General features: G+C 37.9%; 2 protein-coding genes across 2 annotated transcripts; one reads left to right on the forward strand and one right to left on the reverse strand.

Annotated features, from left to right (window-relative positions):
- Window positions 1-1,678: 1,678 nt before the first annotated feature.
- On the forward strand, window positions 1,679-6,873 carry LOC117618072. The gene is made up of 10 exons (XM_034347700.1): window positions 1,679-2,773; window positions 3,008-3,076; window positions 3,195-3,263; window positions 3,377-3,463; window positions 3,569-3,636; window positions 3,776-3,894; window positions 4,157-4,246; window positions 5,079-5,263; window positions 5,359-5,670; window positions 5,920-6,873. Exons 1-10 carry the CDS (start codon window positions 2,069-2,071, stop codon window positions 6,664-6,666), a joined length of 2,451 nt encoding a protein of 816 aa, XP_034203591.1. The 5' UTR covers window positions 1,679-2,068; the 3' UTR covers window positions 6,667-6,873.
- Window positions 6,874-7,153: 280 nt separating this feature from the next.
- Window positions 7,154-10,023, reverse strand: LOC117618079 (protein NRT1/ PTR FAMILY 4.5-like). The gene is made up of 6 exons (XM_034347708.1): window positions 9,934-10,023; window positions 9,718-9,796; window positions 9,388-9,605; window positions 8,361-8,801; window positions 8,114-8,238; window positions 7,154-8,027 (listed from the first exon to the last, which is right to left on the reverse strand). The coding sequence occupies exons 1-6, from the start codon at window positions 9,934-9,936 to the stop codon at window positions 7,154-7,156; spliced, it is 1,740 nt and encodes a 579-aa protein (XP_034203599.1). The 5' UTR covers window positions 9,937-10,023.
- Between the last annotated feature and the right edge of the window lie 6,758 nt (window positions 10,024-16,781).

Consider the following 16,781-nt stretch of genomic DNA (forward strand, 5'->3'; position numbering starts at 1 on the left):
TTTATATTCCTATGATATCCATCAACGGTTTCATCGTGCAGAGGATATTCCTAGGGCTATTATCGTCTTTTGGGATCTGAAAATTTTAATTTTTAGGAAGGTTGCAGGAAGGCGAGACAAATCTCATTCACGTTAGAAGCCATTCCTTTGGTCAAAGTCATCCAAAATAATGGAAAACGACATGGTACTGTAGCCATTCTTTTACATAAACTTCCACGAAGAACCTCTCGACCTTTTAATGGTTGAATGACCAAATTACCCCGGGAGTTATGTGGAATTTTCTTATTAACATGTATAAGTTTCCATTATAGTATAAATATTAAAATAAAATTATAATATTTTGTAAAATTGTCCAACATGTTTGTTGAATTTAAAGATTAACTTTAAAATCTGAAAAAAAGAAAAAAGAAAAAAAAAAAAGGGAGCTGATTTTCCCACTCTTTTTTTCTCCACTTACACTCCCTTTTGTTTTTTAATATCATTTAATCAATTTTGTTATTTTTTGTTCTTTCTCTTTCCTATTCTACCCTTACCCTACATTAATTTCTTTTTACTTCCCTTTTATATCATTTCTTCTTTCTTTTTACTTTATTTTCACTTGCTCTCATTTTTCAATATTTTTTTGGCTTTTTTTTTTTTTTATATGGGGAAGTGTATTTGAGTCTCACTTTGGCCCTGAAACTCATTTTGTCTCACTTTACTCCTTTTTCCACAAATATATGTCTCACTTTGTCTGGATTCTGGCAAGGCCAACAAATCCCAACTCCCTGCCTTCTTCTGTTTCTTCCCCCAACAGATCAAATCAAACTAAGAAAATCAACTTCCAAGAAATAAAATCATAAAACCATACCAAGTAATCAAAAGAATCATTTCAAAAACCAACCCACCAAACCAAATCATACCCAAGTCCCAACCATTCTTGAGCCACCCAACTTCCTCTACACACCCAACATCAGTTTCACTGCAGCCCCCACCCCAGTTCAACCACAACATCCTTCCAACCACCATCAAAGCCACCCCCATCCAATCCCTCACCCCATCACCCCAAACCCACCCAAGATTAATCTCCCCATCCAAACCCCCACTGTGTTAACTAATCAAAATCAATAAAAAAATTGAAAAACAAACCCAAATCTCAAGGAGAGTGACAGAGAGATTGGTGGGTATGGAAAAAGAAAGAAAGAAAAATGGAGGAAGAGAGCAGGTGGTGGCTGGGATTGGGTGGGGACGGTGCCAAGGGGAGGGTACTGGTTGGGCACAACACAGGAGGGGTTGGGTTTTTTTATTTTTTTATTTTTTTTCTCTTTTTTATTTTTATTTTGAAAATTGAAGGTGTATATATATATATATATATATATATAATAAAAGTGAAGTAAAAAGAAATTAATGTCGGGTAAGGGTAGAATAGGAAAGAGAGAGAACAAAAAAGAACAAAATTAATTAAAAAGTATTAAAAAATAAAAAGGAGTGTAAGTGAAGGAAAAGGGAGTGGGGAAATCAGCTCCAAAAAAAAAAGGGTAAGAGTAATCTGATAGTCACACAAAGTGATGAGATAATAAGATGATGCACTCAAATCTTTAAAAAAGAAAAAAAAAAGAAAAAAAAAAGAGATTACTAAAAAAATCCGTATTTTGTGGCAAAAATCTGCACAGAATGAAATGTAATCGTAAATAAGGAAAGAAACAAAGGCCACTTTTTAATAGAATTTCAGCCGCCGTTCTATTAAACCTATACTCTTCCCCATTTGACGCCCATCTTGGTATTTTCTGGCGTCTCCAAATCCACCTGCTTGTGACTCGCGAGTCGTCAGCCCCTCACTCTCTCTCCGGTAAAGCTCGGCCACCATCTCCGAGCTTTTCCATAAACCCTAATTTTTCAAATCCCCGAACACCTCCATTCCTTACCTCAGCCGTAACCCGGCCTTTCAATTCACCTTTCCCTTCCTCGCTTCATTGTCTTGCACAACCGAAATGGCATCCATCGTTTGCTAGGGCTCTCTAGATCAACTTTATCAGTCTCCGAGAGCACACTGCATCTCATCTTCACCTACCTAATCAAATTCGTAGTCATGGCTATCCGCGTCACGTTAAGCTTCTCCGGCTATGTTGCCCAAAACCTAGCATCCTCGGCAAATCTCCGGGTCGGAAATTGCCGAGGATTTCACGAATGCTGGGTCAGGTCTCGGGTATTCGGATCAAACCAAAAGCCCGAGTTCGACCCCTCCGTCCCCGTCCGCAAGTACCACCAGACCCAATTCTCCCGTTCGAAGCCGAGCTCGCTGGCCGCTAAGACTTTGCCGTCCTTGTACACAGCCCTCGCCGAAGAGATTCTCGGCGAGAGTTCCAAGAGCCCGATCGTTTTGGGCTTGATCTCGCTTCTGAAGTCAACGGCTTTCGTTGCGGGTGTCTCTTCAGCTCCGTCTGCTATGGGTATTTCGCCGTTCAAACCCGGTTCGATGATGCCTTTTTTACAGGTCTCCAAGTGGCTTCCCTGCAACGAGACTGTTCCGGTGTCTATATTGAAGGAAGTGGACAAAGGCGGAACCTTGTGTGTGGATGAGGTCGCTGAGGTCCCGCGGTTGACTAAAAAAGAATTGGGGAGGAGCGGTTTCTTATCGCGCTTGTTGAATTCTTGCTCGGAGGACGCTAAGGCTGTGTTCACTGCTGTCACTGTTAGTGTCTTGTTTAAGTCCTTCTTGGCCGAGCCCAGATCGATTCCCTCCACTTCTATGTACCCTACTCTGGATGTGGGTGATCGCGTTTTAGCCGAGAAGGTGAGCCCATGTTCATATCAGTATATTTAATTGGTAGAATTATGTTGGTTTTTTGATGAATTGATAATTGATTTAGTATTCATTTGAACAAAATTGTGAATTTGGAAATGTAATGTTATGTTTGCAAGTATTATTTGGTTGATGTCATAAATGTGAAAACCAGATTTTCTGCAAAGTTTTATTTTTGAAATTGCTTATGCCCATCTGATTTATATCCTTCCTTTGATAAATCAGGTTTCATATTTCTTTAAGAAGCCTGAGGTTTCAGATATAGTAATTTTCAAGGCACCTCCAATCTTACAGGTATTGTGTACAGTCACATTTTATAAGGATTTTCGAGGAACCTCCATTTACATTTTGTAAGAGTTTTTCACATGTGGGTGCTGACATTATATTCTTGTGTTTTTCGTGCACTCTGTAGGAAATTGGTTATAGCTCAGGCGATGTATTCATTAAAAGAATTGTGGCTAAGGCTGGAGATTGTGTTGAGGTATAAATCTCATTAATCTTGAAGTAGTTGTTTATAGCTCTGGCTGTACTCCTAGATACGAAAACATATGTATTTTGTTTTTTGACATGTTTTATTTTGTATGTATGGAATAGGTTCGCAATGGAAAATTGCTGGTAAATGGTCTTGTTCAAGATGAACATTACATATTAGAGCCGCTTGCTTATGAAATGGATCCAGTGGTAAGCATCCTTTTCTAGGTTTATGTTTTCCTTCGGTTGATTTGCTTATGGTGACACTGAATTGTGCTTACAAAAACATTGCAATCTGTTTGCTTGATTTTGCAGCTCATTCCAGAAGGCTATGTCTTTGTAATGGGAGATAATCGGAACAATAGTTTTGACTCTCATAACTGGTAATTCTAAACTCTTAGTATTGCATTTTCTCGTAAAAAAACTGTTAGTATTGCGTATGAATATTTAAGAAGATCATTATTCTTCAAACTGAATTGTTATATCTCTGACATGCCGATGTGGGTAACTTGTTGTGTTCAGGGGTCCACTTCCTGTCAAAAACATTCTTGGCAGATCAGTATTTCGCTATTGGCCTCCCTCCAAAGTATCTGACACCACGTATGAACCACAAGTAGCGGACAATGTTGTTGCAATTTCTTGACGCATTGCCCTCTGTTTGCTGGGGGGAGGACCTCATAAGATTTTCTTCTTCTCTTTATCAAGATATTGAATTTGTTTACACCACTCTCTTGGTTCGTTGTTGGGCACGTTGAACGTGCTTTGGATGGATATCTTATCCGTCAGTCTGTGAATCTGTATGACTTTTAAACTTACGTTTGACAAGAGAGTGGGGAAAAAAAGATGAAGCTAAGCTATCATCTTGTCTGATTCATCAATTACTTTGTTCATATATGTTGGGAGGTTCAGCTGCTGCCATACATGAGGTTTTAGCACCTGTGAGAGACCAAATATCTGAAGGGAAAGATATGGCACCGCTCGTGCTGAGTGAAGGTATGATTCTGATTGCCTTTGAAGCTGGTGGGGATGCGGTGAGATGGAGATGGTAGACGCAGATGGTTCTTTACTGGATATGCTGAAAGCCTCGGCAGATGAATTACATTGGACTTCCTTTTTCCTGTTGCCTGTAGGATTGCTTCCAAGCATCTTTGTAATGACGTCTTTGGAGTTGGAGTTTTGCTGTTCCAACTTGCATTTTATCAAGACGCATTCTTTATCTGTGTAAATCGTTTTTGGTTAGTAATTCAGATCAACCTGCTTTTGATTGAGTTGATCGTACTATTACTATTATTTTTACTGTTGTTGTGATAAAGCCTACAGCGAACAATGTCAATTTCAACATTATTCTGGTTTTGTTGATCAACCTGCATTCTCTAATAATAAAGATCATATAATTGGAAAACCACTTATCCAGCATTACTCTGGTTTGGATTGTTCGATTTTTCAGTTTAACTGGTACAAAAAAACCAATCTTATCCAAAATGGTCACAAAAGAAAAACAAATCCCCATCAATCCAAATGAATTTATCTTCTAAATGGAATTTCGAAACCTTTTATTCCATTTTCAAGTTTATAAAACCTCTTCGGTCCAATACCACCCCCCAAAAAAAAAATAAAAATAAATAAACACCTGAAAAGTGAACAGAACTAGCACAACTATATGATGAACTAATAATAGCAAAAAATGAAAAATGAAAAATAAGAAAAGCGGCAGTAATTAATTGAACCGTCCGATCAACAAGGCCTTATCATCAATCATTCATCCCAACCGCAAAACGCAAAACGCAAAACGCAGAAGCACATGGCGGTTGTTGTGGTGGTTAAGTCGGTGGTTCAGGAGAGAGAGTGGGATGCGATCCCTTCCGCTTAGTCAGTGGTTCAAGAAACATACAATTACAATTTACAAAGATGAGGAGGACCGGCACTCTTCTCGTCTCCCTCATCCTCTTCCTTATATTCCCACTTCAATCAATTCTTGCTTTTAATTCTTCCACCACCCAAATCTTGCAGGTACTTCTTCCTCCTCCTCCATCTTATTTACATGATTTCTTCTCTCTTTGATTTTTAATTACTACTTTTCTTTCCCATTTTTGCCAAATTTGAAGGATGTGTTAAAGAAAATATCGGCCAAGCACAAGTGGTATTTGCAGGACATCAGGGTTTCGAGGTTGGATGCCAGCAGGGTTCGCTTCGGGAGCGCCCAGCGATATGAGTTCCGGGTCGGATTCGGGAAGACCCCCGTAGGGGTCTTGTTCTCCGACGACGTCGCTTCCTGGAAAAAGTTCAGGCAACCCAGAACCCATTTCGGCTCTCTCGTTAAGGAGCTCAGCTCCATGGCTGTAATTGACACCTTCAAAGTGGAGGGTCCCTTTGAGTTACGGGTCGGCGGCATTCATCACCTCTCCCTTTCATTGCCGGTACGCTCTATTTCATAACTCAGTGCTTAATTGAATCTTCAATTTCAGAGTTTTAATAGTTGCATCGTTTCAATCTTCAAACTGTCTTTGAATGTTCAAGTGGTGTGTGAGCTTTTGGTCAATTTCATGCACAAATAGCTAGCTCAAGAATTACACTTGCAATGATCTCTTAAAAGCTCAACACTACATATAGTTCTGGGTTGAACAGTGAGTGTGTTTTAATACATTATTGGCGTTTATATATTGTAGATGAACACTACATATAGTGGGTTTAAAAGGGTTCTTGTTGGTAAAGGCATCACTGTTGAAGTAAGTGGAGCTACAGAAGTCTCTGTGTTTCATGCATCTGATCTTGGGTTATCATCAAAGGGAAGTGGTGCTATTGGCAAGGAGAAAAGTGAGTTTTGGCCTATTTGGCATTCATACTGCGCACCGTTATTTCCTATTCGTGTTTTAGGGCCTGCAACGTTGGTTGCATACAAGACTCGAAATCCTGATGCCTACATTGAGACCAAATTTATGTCCAAGGAGATAATTGAGTTCTTGCCAGAGAAGTGCTACAGAAGCCATGCTTACAAGAAACGGGCTTGTCCCATTGATTCTTTACGTTTGAGGATATCTATGCTGGAAAGAATTTGGAAAAGCTTTCTTGGTGATAGAATTCGCCAAAGTGGTTTGTCGGGATTTGTTGAAGGGAAAATCAAAGCTTCAACTGTTGTCCGTTTCAAGGTTGAGCTCGAAAGGGAATTTCGGAGGAATGGTGCACTCCAGGGCAGGGCAGGGTGGAGAACTAGGCCGGCTGTTGAACGGGTTTGGTTTGAAGTTTTGGCAAGAGTGGAATTTGGGAGGGTGAAGCCTCTCATGGTTAAAGAGATTAGGCCCTTCATTGTAGCAGATTCAGTTGCGTGGAGTAGTTTGATGTCTAATATTTCCTTCACCAAGTCCTCATCTGTCCTTGTACCTTCTGAGGCGCTAACGTTGGATGTGAAGTGGTAGAGTAAACATGTTGTAACATAGGACTCATGTTTGAGAATGTTTTACAGATTAAGGTGGCAAGGGGTTGTCTGTGTCCTTGCCCCTTCTCTGGATGATGGATGAAACAGTACATGTCAATTGGTAAATAACCCTCTTATTTGGTCCCGTAAATAAATTGTTCATTGAAAAGAAACAAACGTTATACAGAAGTTTGATCTTATTTTGATTTTTTTGACTTCATTACTAGTTTCGACTAACCTTGGCCTTGTGTGTTTTTCTTTTATTTTGTATTTCGACTTTTAAAGGAAATCTTAAGCTTTGATCTGCTTTCAAATATAGAAATTAAATTAGATAATTAGAAAAAAAGAAGAAGACCCTTTAGAGAGGAAATGGCTAGGTTTGATACAACAATGAAACCAACTTTTATAAATAATTATTGGATCTGATTACAATATTATATGCTAATTATCCGTTGAATACCACAATAAAACCTTTAATTCTAGCCTCCTTACTTAGGCTCTTTTACCATTTCAACTTTTCCGTTCAAGTCACATTGCTTGAAAACTTCGACCTTTTTGTACTTATACCAAGATGCACAGATCAAATAAGCTACAAAATTCAGTACACTCAGCCCCGCCAACAACCAGTAGAAATAATTCAACTTGTCTCTGTTCAAGTTATTACTGGCCAGCCACCCTCCGCTGACTTTATTGACCACCTCCACCACCATTGAGCTCAAGAAGTAGCCAAATGCTATCGAACACCATGAGATGGCTGTGCTCAGTGACTTCATACCAGCTGCGCTCTCAGCATAGAAAAACTCCAAGAGACCTACCAAAGTAAACATATCTGCTGCTCCAAAAATAGCATACTGCAAGCCCAGCCAAAACACGCTCATCGGCAGCGGCTCAATACTGTCCACCATGTTGTGTTCAATGGCCACAGCTTTTCTGCGAGTCTCTATGAGAGCAGCAACCGCCATGGAAATAACAGAGAGCACCAACCCAACCGCGATCCGCTGAAGGTGTCGTATCCCAGTTGGAATTCCAGTGAATTTTCGAGCAATTGGCACAAAAACTCTGTCGTATATTGGGATGAGAAAGAACATAACCAGTAAAGGGATTACTGGGATTGATGGGCCGGGAATTTTGAAGCCAAGGATATGCGTGTCCATGGTATTGCTTTGTTGGACTGAGAAGGTCTGAAGCTGTGCCAAGCACGTGTTCATGAAGACAGTACTGAATATGATTGGGAGCATGCGAATTAGGAGCTTTGTTTCTTCAACTTGTGTGACTGTGCACAGGTTCCAGGATCCATGAGCTTTAGATGTTGAAGAACCATCAGCAGTAGTGGCACCAAAGATTGCCGCCCGGTCCAAGAATCTGCAAAATTATATTTACTATTAAGCTTATTTGAAGTAGGACTGTAGGAGGGGGCTGGATTTCAAAGTGTAGTTATTTTAATGTACCTGAATTGATCTGTTCTCTGAAGAATTTCATTTTGTTCCCCAGCTTCTTTGTCATGGATCTCGTGTAACTCATCTGCATTCTCCGGAATTCGAAGCTTTCGGTTTTTGGTAGCAGCCACAAGAACCTGAACATTTAAAAACAAAACTACATATCAATATTGAGGAACCAATAAATTTATGAGCATATATAACGGAGCAGAGTGATGCAGTGCAGGGGACCAATTATTGACACAAAACTTGTGGCTACCTGTAGGATACTTAGGAGGGGGCTGCCCTTGGGAACATTGTTTCTGTACAGAGACTTTCCCATGCACACAAACACAACAGCAAAGAAGACTGCCATGGTGCACAAAGCGAAGGCCAAGTCCCAGCCCCGGTTCGAGCTTATCCATACAACAACGGTGACACCAAACATGGCTCCAATGGTGAGGCTGAACAAGAACCAGTTGAAGAAGCTCGACAACTGTGCTCCCCCGTTCGGGTCCTTCTCGTCGAATTGGTCAGCTCCCAAAGCTGGTAAAGCCGACTTGACGCCGCTGGTGCCTAATGCAATTAGGTAGAGGCCAGTGTAAAGGATCGCAAGTTGGTTTCTGTCTGCAGCCTCGCATGTTTGGCCTGGTGTAACATTTTGGCATGGGAACGGTCTTAGCTGGTGGAAGTGTGCTTGTACAGTTAACAACCCAAGTCCCTGCAAATGTAGAAATCATGTACTTAAGCATAAAATTCAATTGGAGGAGTTGTTTATTGAAGCTATAGCAATTAGATGATAGAAAAGTTAACTAATAATTTTTTTCTATTGGTTTGTAAGAGGGATGGGACTGGAAAGTTGCAAACATACTAATCCGAAAAATATATATATATGTACAAAGTCGACCTCATTTTTTATTGTTTGCATTAGATCATCAACCAGTAGCTACATGATATCTGCGTCAGCTATTAAGTAGGTTGTCGATGATCTTCTGCTGACCATTGTGGCCAAGCTTTAGAATATACATGTATAATTGTTGCAGGCCATGGCTAGGCTTCAGAAAGTTTTTCTTTGGATGAATATCTTTTAGTTATTTTGGTTGTAGTTGTAGGTACATGCAACTTGCCACTCATAGGACAAAGGGACAAATAAAAAGCACATATATTTTCAGAAGGGAATATTTTCAAACTTAGTCTTTCATCTAAACAGTATGAGAACTAACAGAGTAGAATTAGTAGTAACAGAATTAGCAAGTGTAAGAAAAAAATTCATTCAATTTCTGAGTTCTTCTTGTAGAAAAACGTACCAGTAATTCGATGAATCCGAAGACGACACAAGTTTTGAACCTTGACCAATAGGTATCAGATATGAATCCACCAACAAGTGTTAGTATAAATGCAGTTCCCATGAAATTGGTAAGGGTGGTGGCCGACTTTGTCAAGCTCAAGTTCATATATCCATAGAAGTAAGTCACAAGGCTCACAGCATTTGCAACAAATGACATGTTCTCAAGACCCTCCGTGGCTGCATGCATACATACATACGAATTTATTCACTATCAATAATTAAAAGATAAATAAGAATATGCAAAATGCAGAAAATGAGTGGTTAGTGTCAATTATTTATAGTCACCCACCGTATACAAAAAGTGCAGCTCGATTTCCTCCTAGCCTTGCTGCCTGCTTAGGCTGCCCTTTAAATCCTCCGCAGATGCCCTGTTCATAATTTCAAATTAGAAACTGAATTAAGTACATAGAACAATAGCTGCCAAATGAAAACCCCACGTCGAATATGTTAAGGAATTTTCTTAGGTCCTATAGAAAAACAACTTTGCTGAATTGAGAAGGCTTACCATTGTGGTAGCAAGGAACCTAAGGTACACAAAGAAGCCTTTTGCTTCTCAGTTTTGTGGAGGTTGACTGAAATTGATACCAAGCTCCAGTGATCACGAGCTTTATATATAGAAACTCATGGATGCTGCTGCTGCTACATTGACAATGCCAACAAAAAGGAACCAAGTGGTAACTTGGGAAACACTTGATTGGCTGCATTTTGTTTCTTAATTATCCAATCAGGGCATTATCATATTAGCGAGATGTGAGATATATCAGAGCTGGAAAATGTCAAACACCCAATTACCTCAATTATTGACATGTGGAAAATTATGTTTCTTAATATGATATTAACTTCTCAATACCTCCAATGAATTTAGTCATACAATTTTTTTTTTTTAATAGCTAAAATGTTGCCCCTCTATCTCCAAAAGAAAAATGCTTCATTATTAGGCCTTGGATAATTAATAAAAATAAAGATGTCGACTTGTACTGAAATAATTCGCGCAGTTTAGTGAATATAATTAGCTTAATCATTGGTTTCCAGAAAGTCTATCAACTCTTTCACTTCACCCTAATAGGACCCCCTTCATTATATCGGCTTTTATATGTTTACAAGCTACTACACAGGTTGACAATTTGCATTCCAATCACAGCATGGGCTAATTGGTATGGTAATTAAAAGGGTTCATGAGGCGGCCGGCCGGAATGCAGGTAATTATTTCTCAGGCATACAACTGTTGCTTGCAAAGGTTATTAATTAGGTGACCTAAATAAGCTTTGCTAGTAGATTACAGTAGTCAATCAGATTTTGCCTTGGTGATTGGAAGTAGCACATTGCTTTCTTAAACATTTGATGAAGGTTCCTAAGTACTTGCTACTTGGTTTAACTGATGTCCAGAAAAGCCAAAGCACACCTGCGTCATCGTAACTGATCAAAGTGCTTAATTAAATTAAGGTTTTAAATAAAGTATTATTTGGTTAGAGAGAGGCAAGAAATTCATTACCCTAAGCAAACAAAGGCTTTTGGGATTAAAGAAAGCGAGTTTGGTAAAAGAGGCACCTCAAAGCTAGTGGTTTATTTGTCTCTCTCCTAGATGGCATCTTCTTCTTTCAACAGTTGCAATTAGTCGTGTAATTAAAAGGGCTAATCTATGCTCATGCCTTTTCCCGCATGCATGTGAAAACAAAAGGAAAGGGACACAAGATGCAGTAGCTGGTAAAGATGCCCCTTATATTGGCCATATAAATAAATCATTATAGAGTACGTAGCTCTGGCTACTCCACCTCCATGCGCATACATTTATATATCCTATCAGCCGTGTATACTATTACGTTCCTCCTAAATCAATATTTTGTTATAATTAAATTAATTAAAGCACTTTAAAGGGTGGGTATGGAAAATTTTAGCGATGACCCTCAACTTAAGACATTCTTTCAATGTGCCCCTGAACTTTCAATATGCTTATAAAGCTCCCCTTAAAACGTAAAGACTCGAATGAAACACTTTTTTTATTTTCTTTCTTCTAATGATTTCTTTTGGGTCCAATGAATAGTTTGTCATTGGACTTATTAGTCACGAAATTCTATAGTGAGGGTGTCATATATGGACCATTCATGTAAACTTTCATATTAATCACATGCAATGGTGGAATTAGGAATTTTTCAATAAATGTGTAGCTAAAAAATTTAGCTTAAAATATATATTTTTTCCTACTTACAATTTCTATAATTTGTATAGATGAACACAAAATGTGTGCAATAAGAGTATTTCATTGAAGAAACCATTATAGTGTATCTTACACGTTAAGGTTCATTAGTGCAATATAATCCCACAAGTACATCAATCCTTAGTAAAATAATCATTATCCTTGAGGTAAACCATTTCATATTTTTCCTAGAAAAAGCATACACATATAAGAGATTAACAAAGAGAACCCAATCTAATTAAAAAGACATTGGATACTTAGAAATGGCAAGTTGATGAACTATATAGGTATTTATCTATATATATATATATATATCGATGGGTTGTACCTGTATAGTTTTATATATATTTCTTCAAAGAACTACTTGGGCTATAGTGGTTGTAGCTCTCTACTTAGTTCCGCCCATGCCCACATGATCATTTCATTAAACTTAAGTGAAATTATTATTTAGATAAATGATGTGACTAATATGAAGGTACACATCTATGGTCTATATATGGAGCCCCCACCATAGAGCGACTCCTTATTAGTCACCCACCTTGCCTCCTCAAGCCATATATTATACAACGAGGAGCCATTCTATAATGGTGGTCATATCTAAGGCCCTAAGATGAAGCCCTATTTTTTTAACCATTGAATTTTGATCCAACATGCCTCATTTGAATATAATTTTAAAGTCCAATTAGTCAACATTTTAAGGACTAAGCTTGAAAGAAGCCCACAACTTGGTCTACTTGAGAGATATAACTAAACTCACTCAGTATAAGGGTAAATTTTACGCGCCTAAGCCCAAAAAGGGGCCCACAATAATCCACAACTCTAGTTTCATCACTGTCATCACCGCCACTATAGAAATCCTCGTCATCATTGACTCCGATCATGTTGAAATCGTTGTCTAATTACATTTCGTGGGTTTTTTGATGAAGACCCAAAATTGGGAATCAATCCTAATTGCATTAAACTAAAGAGAGCTGGGATTGAGGTTGATTGGAGGAAGGAGAGAAATAGATGGAGTGACAAGGATGTAAACTAGAGGAGTATTGAGGGTGAAATTGGCAATTTAATTTATTTAAAAAGTATAGCTACGTGGCTATATTATTTTTTAATAAATATAATATGATAATTAAATAGTTTAGCCGATCAACTATACTTTTTAAATATATATTCTTTTCAAACAGTATAGCCCTAAGTCTCTTTCCCTCTCCCGCCTCATTCTATTCTCTCTTCGCTCTCTCCCAAACGACATGTTCACCTCACCACATCAACAACAGTGACGACAATTCCTCACTTTGCCTACTCCACCAATTCTAGCTCAAGATCGCTTGCTTAGGTATTTACGCCCACTTGAAGCTTTATTTTTTTATTATAAAAGAATTTTAGTTTTGGGCTAAGGATAGATGTTCTTGTTGATGAGCCAGCGTGACGAGGCGCGGGCCTTATAGGCCAAGTTGAGGCCCTATTTCAGAAGTTCAGAGAAGCGGTCGAGTTGTAACTGGCGTATGGCTGGTAGCTCTACGCCAGAGTACTTGATCTCTTGAATTATGGGGAGGAGCTCTTGGACAAAAGGATATGAGGTTGTCTGCGTTTCCTTTGTTGAGCCATGACTTTCTTGAGATGGCTATCATCGTCTTTAGAAGCTCCGTCACGATCTCGCTGGTGAAGAAGTCTGTCACTGCCATTACTAATCGCTCTAAGCATGTGGCCGGTGAATTTTATTAAGTTTGAGTTTGAGAGGAGGTTGCTTCTCTGTTTGAGAGCTTAGTGAGCTTTTTTATTTACTTATTTATTCTTTTAATCTTGTTTGATATTGTGACACGTTATGGCAGAGGTTACTAATTAGTCAGTTAATTACAGCTTAGCCAGTAGATTACAGTCAATAAGATCTGGCCTTGATAATTGAAATTAGCACATGCTTTCTTTAACATATAAAAGAGAAAGCTCAAGGTAAGGTAAACTTTACACAAAAATAAATGTAGATTTTGCAAAGACCCACCAGTGTAGTGGTATGGAGCAATTGCTCTCTTAGATAAGATTATGGGTTTGAGTCTTAACATTAGTGTAATCAAGCCCGATCCACATGGTGTGTGGGCTGGGCGACGGCACAAGGCCCCCAAAAAAATGGGGCCTCCTACCCATCTCTAGTCCAATAAGTATACCAGCAAAAAAAGCATTTTATGTGTGAAATTAATGTTTTTTGTGCTTTATTTTGAACTTTTTGGGGTCTTTTTCTTTAGCTTTCATATAATGGGCCTTTTTTTTATATGGGGTAATTACATTTTTGGTGGTTAGAGTTGAATTTAATTTTAGTCATTGAAATTTCAATTTTCCGATTTTGCTCTTTGTATTTGTAGTTGTTAGCAAATCAGGTACAATGTTTTAATTCCAAGAGTTTCATTAATTAAAATTTTTTATATTAAAAATAAATAAATTTTAATTATTTTTTAATATTTCTAATCTTCTAGCCCAGCCCCCTGTATTCTACCAAACCTTCCTCGCCTCCCCTTGCCACTATCCCCACCCAACCCCAGCCACTGTCTTCCTCCATTTCTCTTTCTTTCTTTCTTTATTTCTTTCATTCTCTTCACCTTTTCTCCTCTCTCTATCTCTCTCCTACAAAATCTAGCGTAAGTTGAAACAAAACTTTGATTAGCAGTATTTCCAAATGGCTTGTGTTGAAACTCTACTCATTGATCTCAGAATTTTCATATAATCCAGTTAAATTGGCATCAACTGTTATGACTAGGGGTGGGTAGGTTCTGATTGGATCGGTTTCACTTTAAAACCACAGCCGAACCAATCACAATATGACGGTTTGGGGATAAAAGTTATAAAGGAAACCGAACCAAACCAAACCAATTTAAGATGGTTTGTTCGGCCAGTTTGGGCCTAAGCCTAATTATCTTTCTTTTTGCATTTTTTCCACATTGTTAGCTCAATTATAACAAACAAATTCACAACTTGCTTCATACATAAATCATTTTCTGGAGTACAAAACCATTCTAAAGCGCAAAATGTCATAAAACTTTATATTTCACTAACTAATATAGCTCAATTCAAATATTCATATATAGTTATTAACTAATTAGAGTATTAAACATGTAAAATAAAATACAAATAAATATATATACACATAAACGGTTCAGTTTGGTTTAGATTGGTTTACAAAAGTTCAAAATCAAACCAAACCAAATCATATACGGTCCAGTTCAGTTTTTAAACCATTTAATTTTTTCTTAGTCAAAACCAAACCAAACCGATAATTATGATTTGATTCGGCCGATTTCATCAATTCGCCCGAATTGATGCCCACCCCTAGTTATGACAATGCCACAGAGATCTTCTTTCCAAACATCAATTCAAACTCAAATATAAATCTACCAAACCCATAGCCTTTTTTTTCTTATGCATTTGAAATACCATCTTAACGAATTTATCATTACTACTCAAAAAGTTGGCGCAATTGAGCAAAATTCCAGTGAAAGATGCATGTACAACTCAAAATTTGTGAAAATAAGACCAAACCAGAAATCCGAACAGCCACGAAATCAATAAGAACTCAAAAACACAATCACAAAGTGCCAATCTTCAAAAAGAGAATGAAGACAAGAAATTCAAATTCAAATCGATAAAGCAGTAAATAAACTTAATTTTTGGATAAAACCACTTTGTCCCATTCAAAGAAATGGATCTAAAAGCAAAAAAAAGTAAAGCAAAGAGCAATAGCGAGAGAAGAGAGAAAGAGGAACCTTAGGAGAATGTAGCGGGAAAAGCTAGGATAGGAGATCTAGGGTGCGATTCAGATCTGTGCGGTGCGGGAGCTTGGTTTTAGCTCGTAAATTTTTTTATATAATTAAATTGACGGAATTGAAAATACTGGACATGATTTGCTAATGGTTGTAAATATAGTGACCAAAATCGAAAAACTGAAATTTTGGTGATCAAAATTAAATTCGAACATAACCCTAGTAACCAAAAATGTAATTCACCCTTCTTTTATATACTTAAACTAACCTACTTACCAACTAAGTTTTTAACATTTTATTATAATTTTTGTTCAAAATGAAGTAAGTGTTAAACAAAAAGGCCTCATTTTCATTTTTGCCCAAACCTCCAAAATCAATAAACCGATCATGTATGTAGTGTATGTGAGTTAAATATATTATTACCCATCTCAATTGGAAAAGTCCTTATAAAAAATAAAATAAAAAAGTGAAAGTAGGTTTTCATATGCACATGGAACTTGGGACATTCTTCCAATTCTGCCAATGAACTTTCAATATGCTTATAAACTCCCCTAAAAAGGTAAAGACTCAAAAGAAACAAAATTCTTCAATTTCTTCGCTGCATAAAGCTTACATTGGCCAGCAAATAAAGTTCTCCCTGTGGCATCAAAGGTTAGGACATACCACTAATGAGGTTACAAAGAAAATGTTGCAAGCTTCTGCTATTTCTGCTTCTGATGATCTTTCTTTAGCTATCTGTTCAGCATGTTTGCAAGGCAAAATGCATAGGTTGTCTTTTCCTACTAGTCATTCTAGAGCTACTATGCCATTTCAATGTATCCATAGTGATGTATGGGGTCCCTCTGCTGTAAAATCCATTGATGGCTACAAATATTATGTCAATTTTGTTGATGAATGTACTGGTTTATGTGGCTATATCCCATTCAGATGTTTTTGGAGTTTTCAAGAAGTTTTATGCTATGCTCACAAATCAGTATGATGCTAAAGTTAAGATATTTCAAACTGATGGAGGGGGTGAGTTTACTAGCACATTGTTCATTGCCTTTCTTATTCTAAAGGCGTTAATCATCACTTGTCTTGCCCTCACACTCCTCAGCAGAATGGGCTGGCTGAAAGAAAGAATCGTCATGTTATTGACACAACCATAACTCTTTTATCTGTTGCTTCACTTCCTACAAAGTTTTGGGTTCATTCTGTTGCTCATGCTGTTTATCTAATAAATAGAATGCCGAGTGTGGTTTTGAATCATCAATCTCTATTTCTTAAGTTGTTTGGTCATGCTCCTCGTGTTCAACATCTGAGAGTTTTTGGTACTGCTGTTTATCCTTACTTGAGATGTTATAATGTGCACAAGCTTCAACCAAGGACTGCTCAATGTATGTTCATGGGTTATGCACAAGGTTACAAGACAGTTTT

The sequence above is a fragment of the Prunus dulcis genome, chromosome 1 (genome assembly GCF_902201215.1).
Source record: "Prunus dulcis chromosome 1, ALMONDv2, whole genome shotgun sequence".
NCBI lineage: Eukaryota > Viridiplantae > Streptophyta > Magnoliopsida > Rosales > Rosaceae > Prunus > Prunus dulcis.

Excerpts from the sequence above, each read along its gene's own strand:
- LOC117618072 (XM_034347700.1), top strand. The coding sequence starts at position 2,069 with ATGGCTATCCGCGTCACGTTAAGCTTCTCCGGCTATGTTGCCCAAAAC. Across the intron at positions 3,077-3,194 it reads AGGCACCTCCAATCTTACAG|GAAATTGGTTATAGCTCAGG; the intron begins GTATTGTGTACA and ends TGCACTCTGTAG. Across the intron at positions 4,247-5,078 it reads ACCGCTCGTGCTGAGTGAAG|TCGGTGGTTCAGGAGAGAGA; the intron begins GTATGATTCTGA and ends GTGGTGGTTAAG.
- LOC117618079 (XM_034347708.1), bottom strand. Across the intron at positions 9,606-9,717 it reads AGCTGCACTTTTTGTATACG|CCACGGAGGGTCTTGAGAAC; the intron begins GTGGGTGACTAT and ends GTATGCATGCAG. Across the intron at positions 8,028-8,113 it reads CAGAGAACAGATCAATTCAG|ATTCTTGGACCGGGCGGCAA; the intron begins GTACATTAAAAT and ends ATAATTTTGCAG.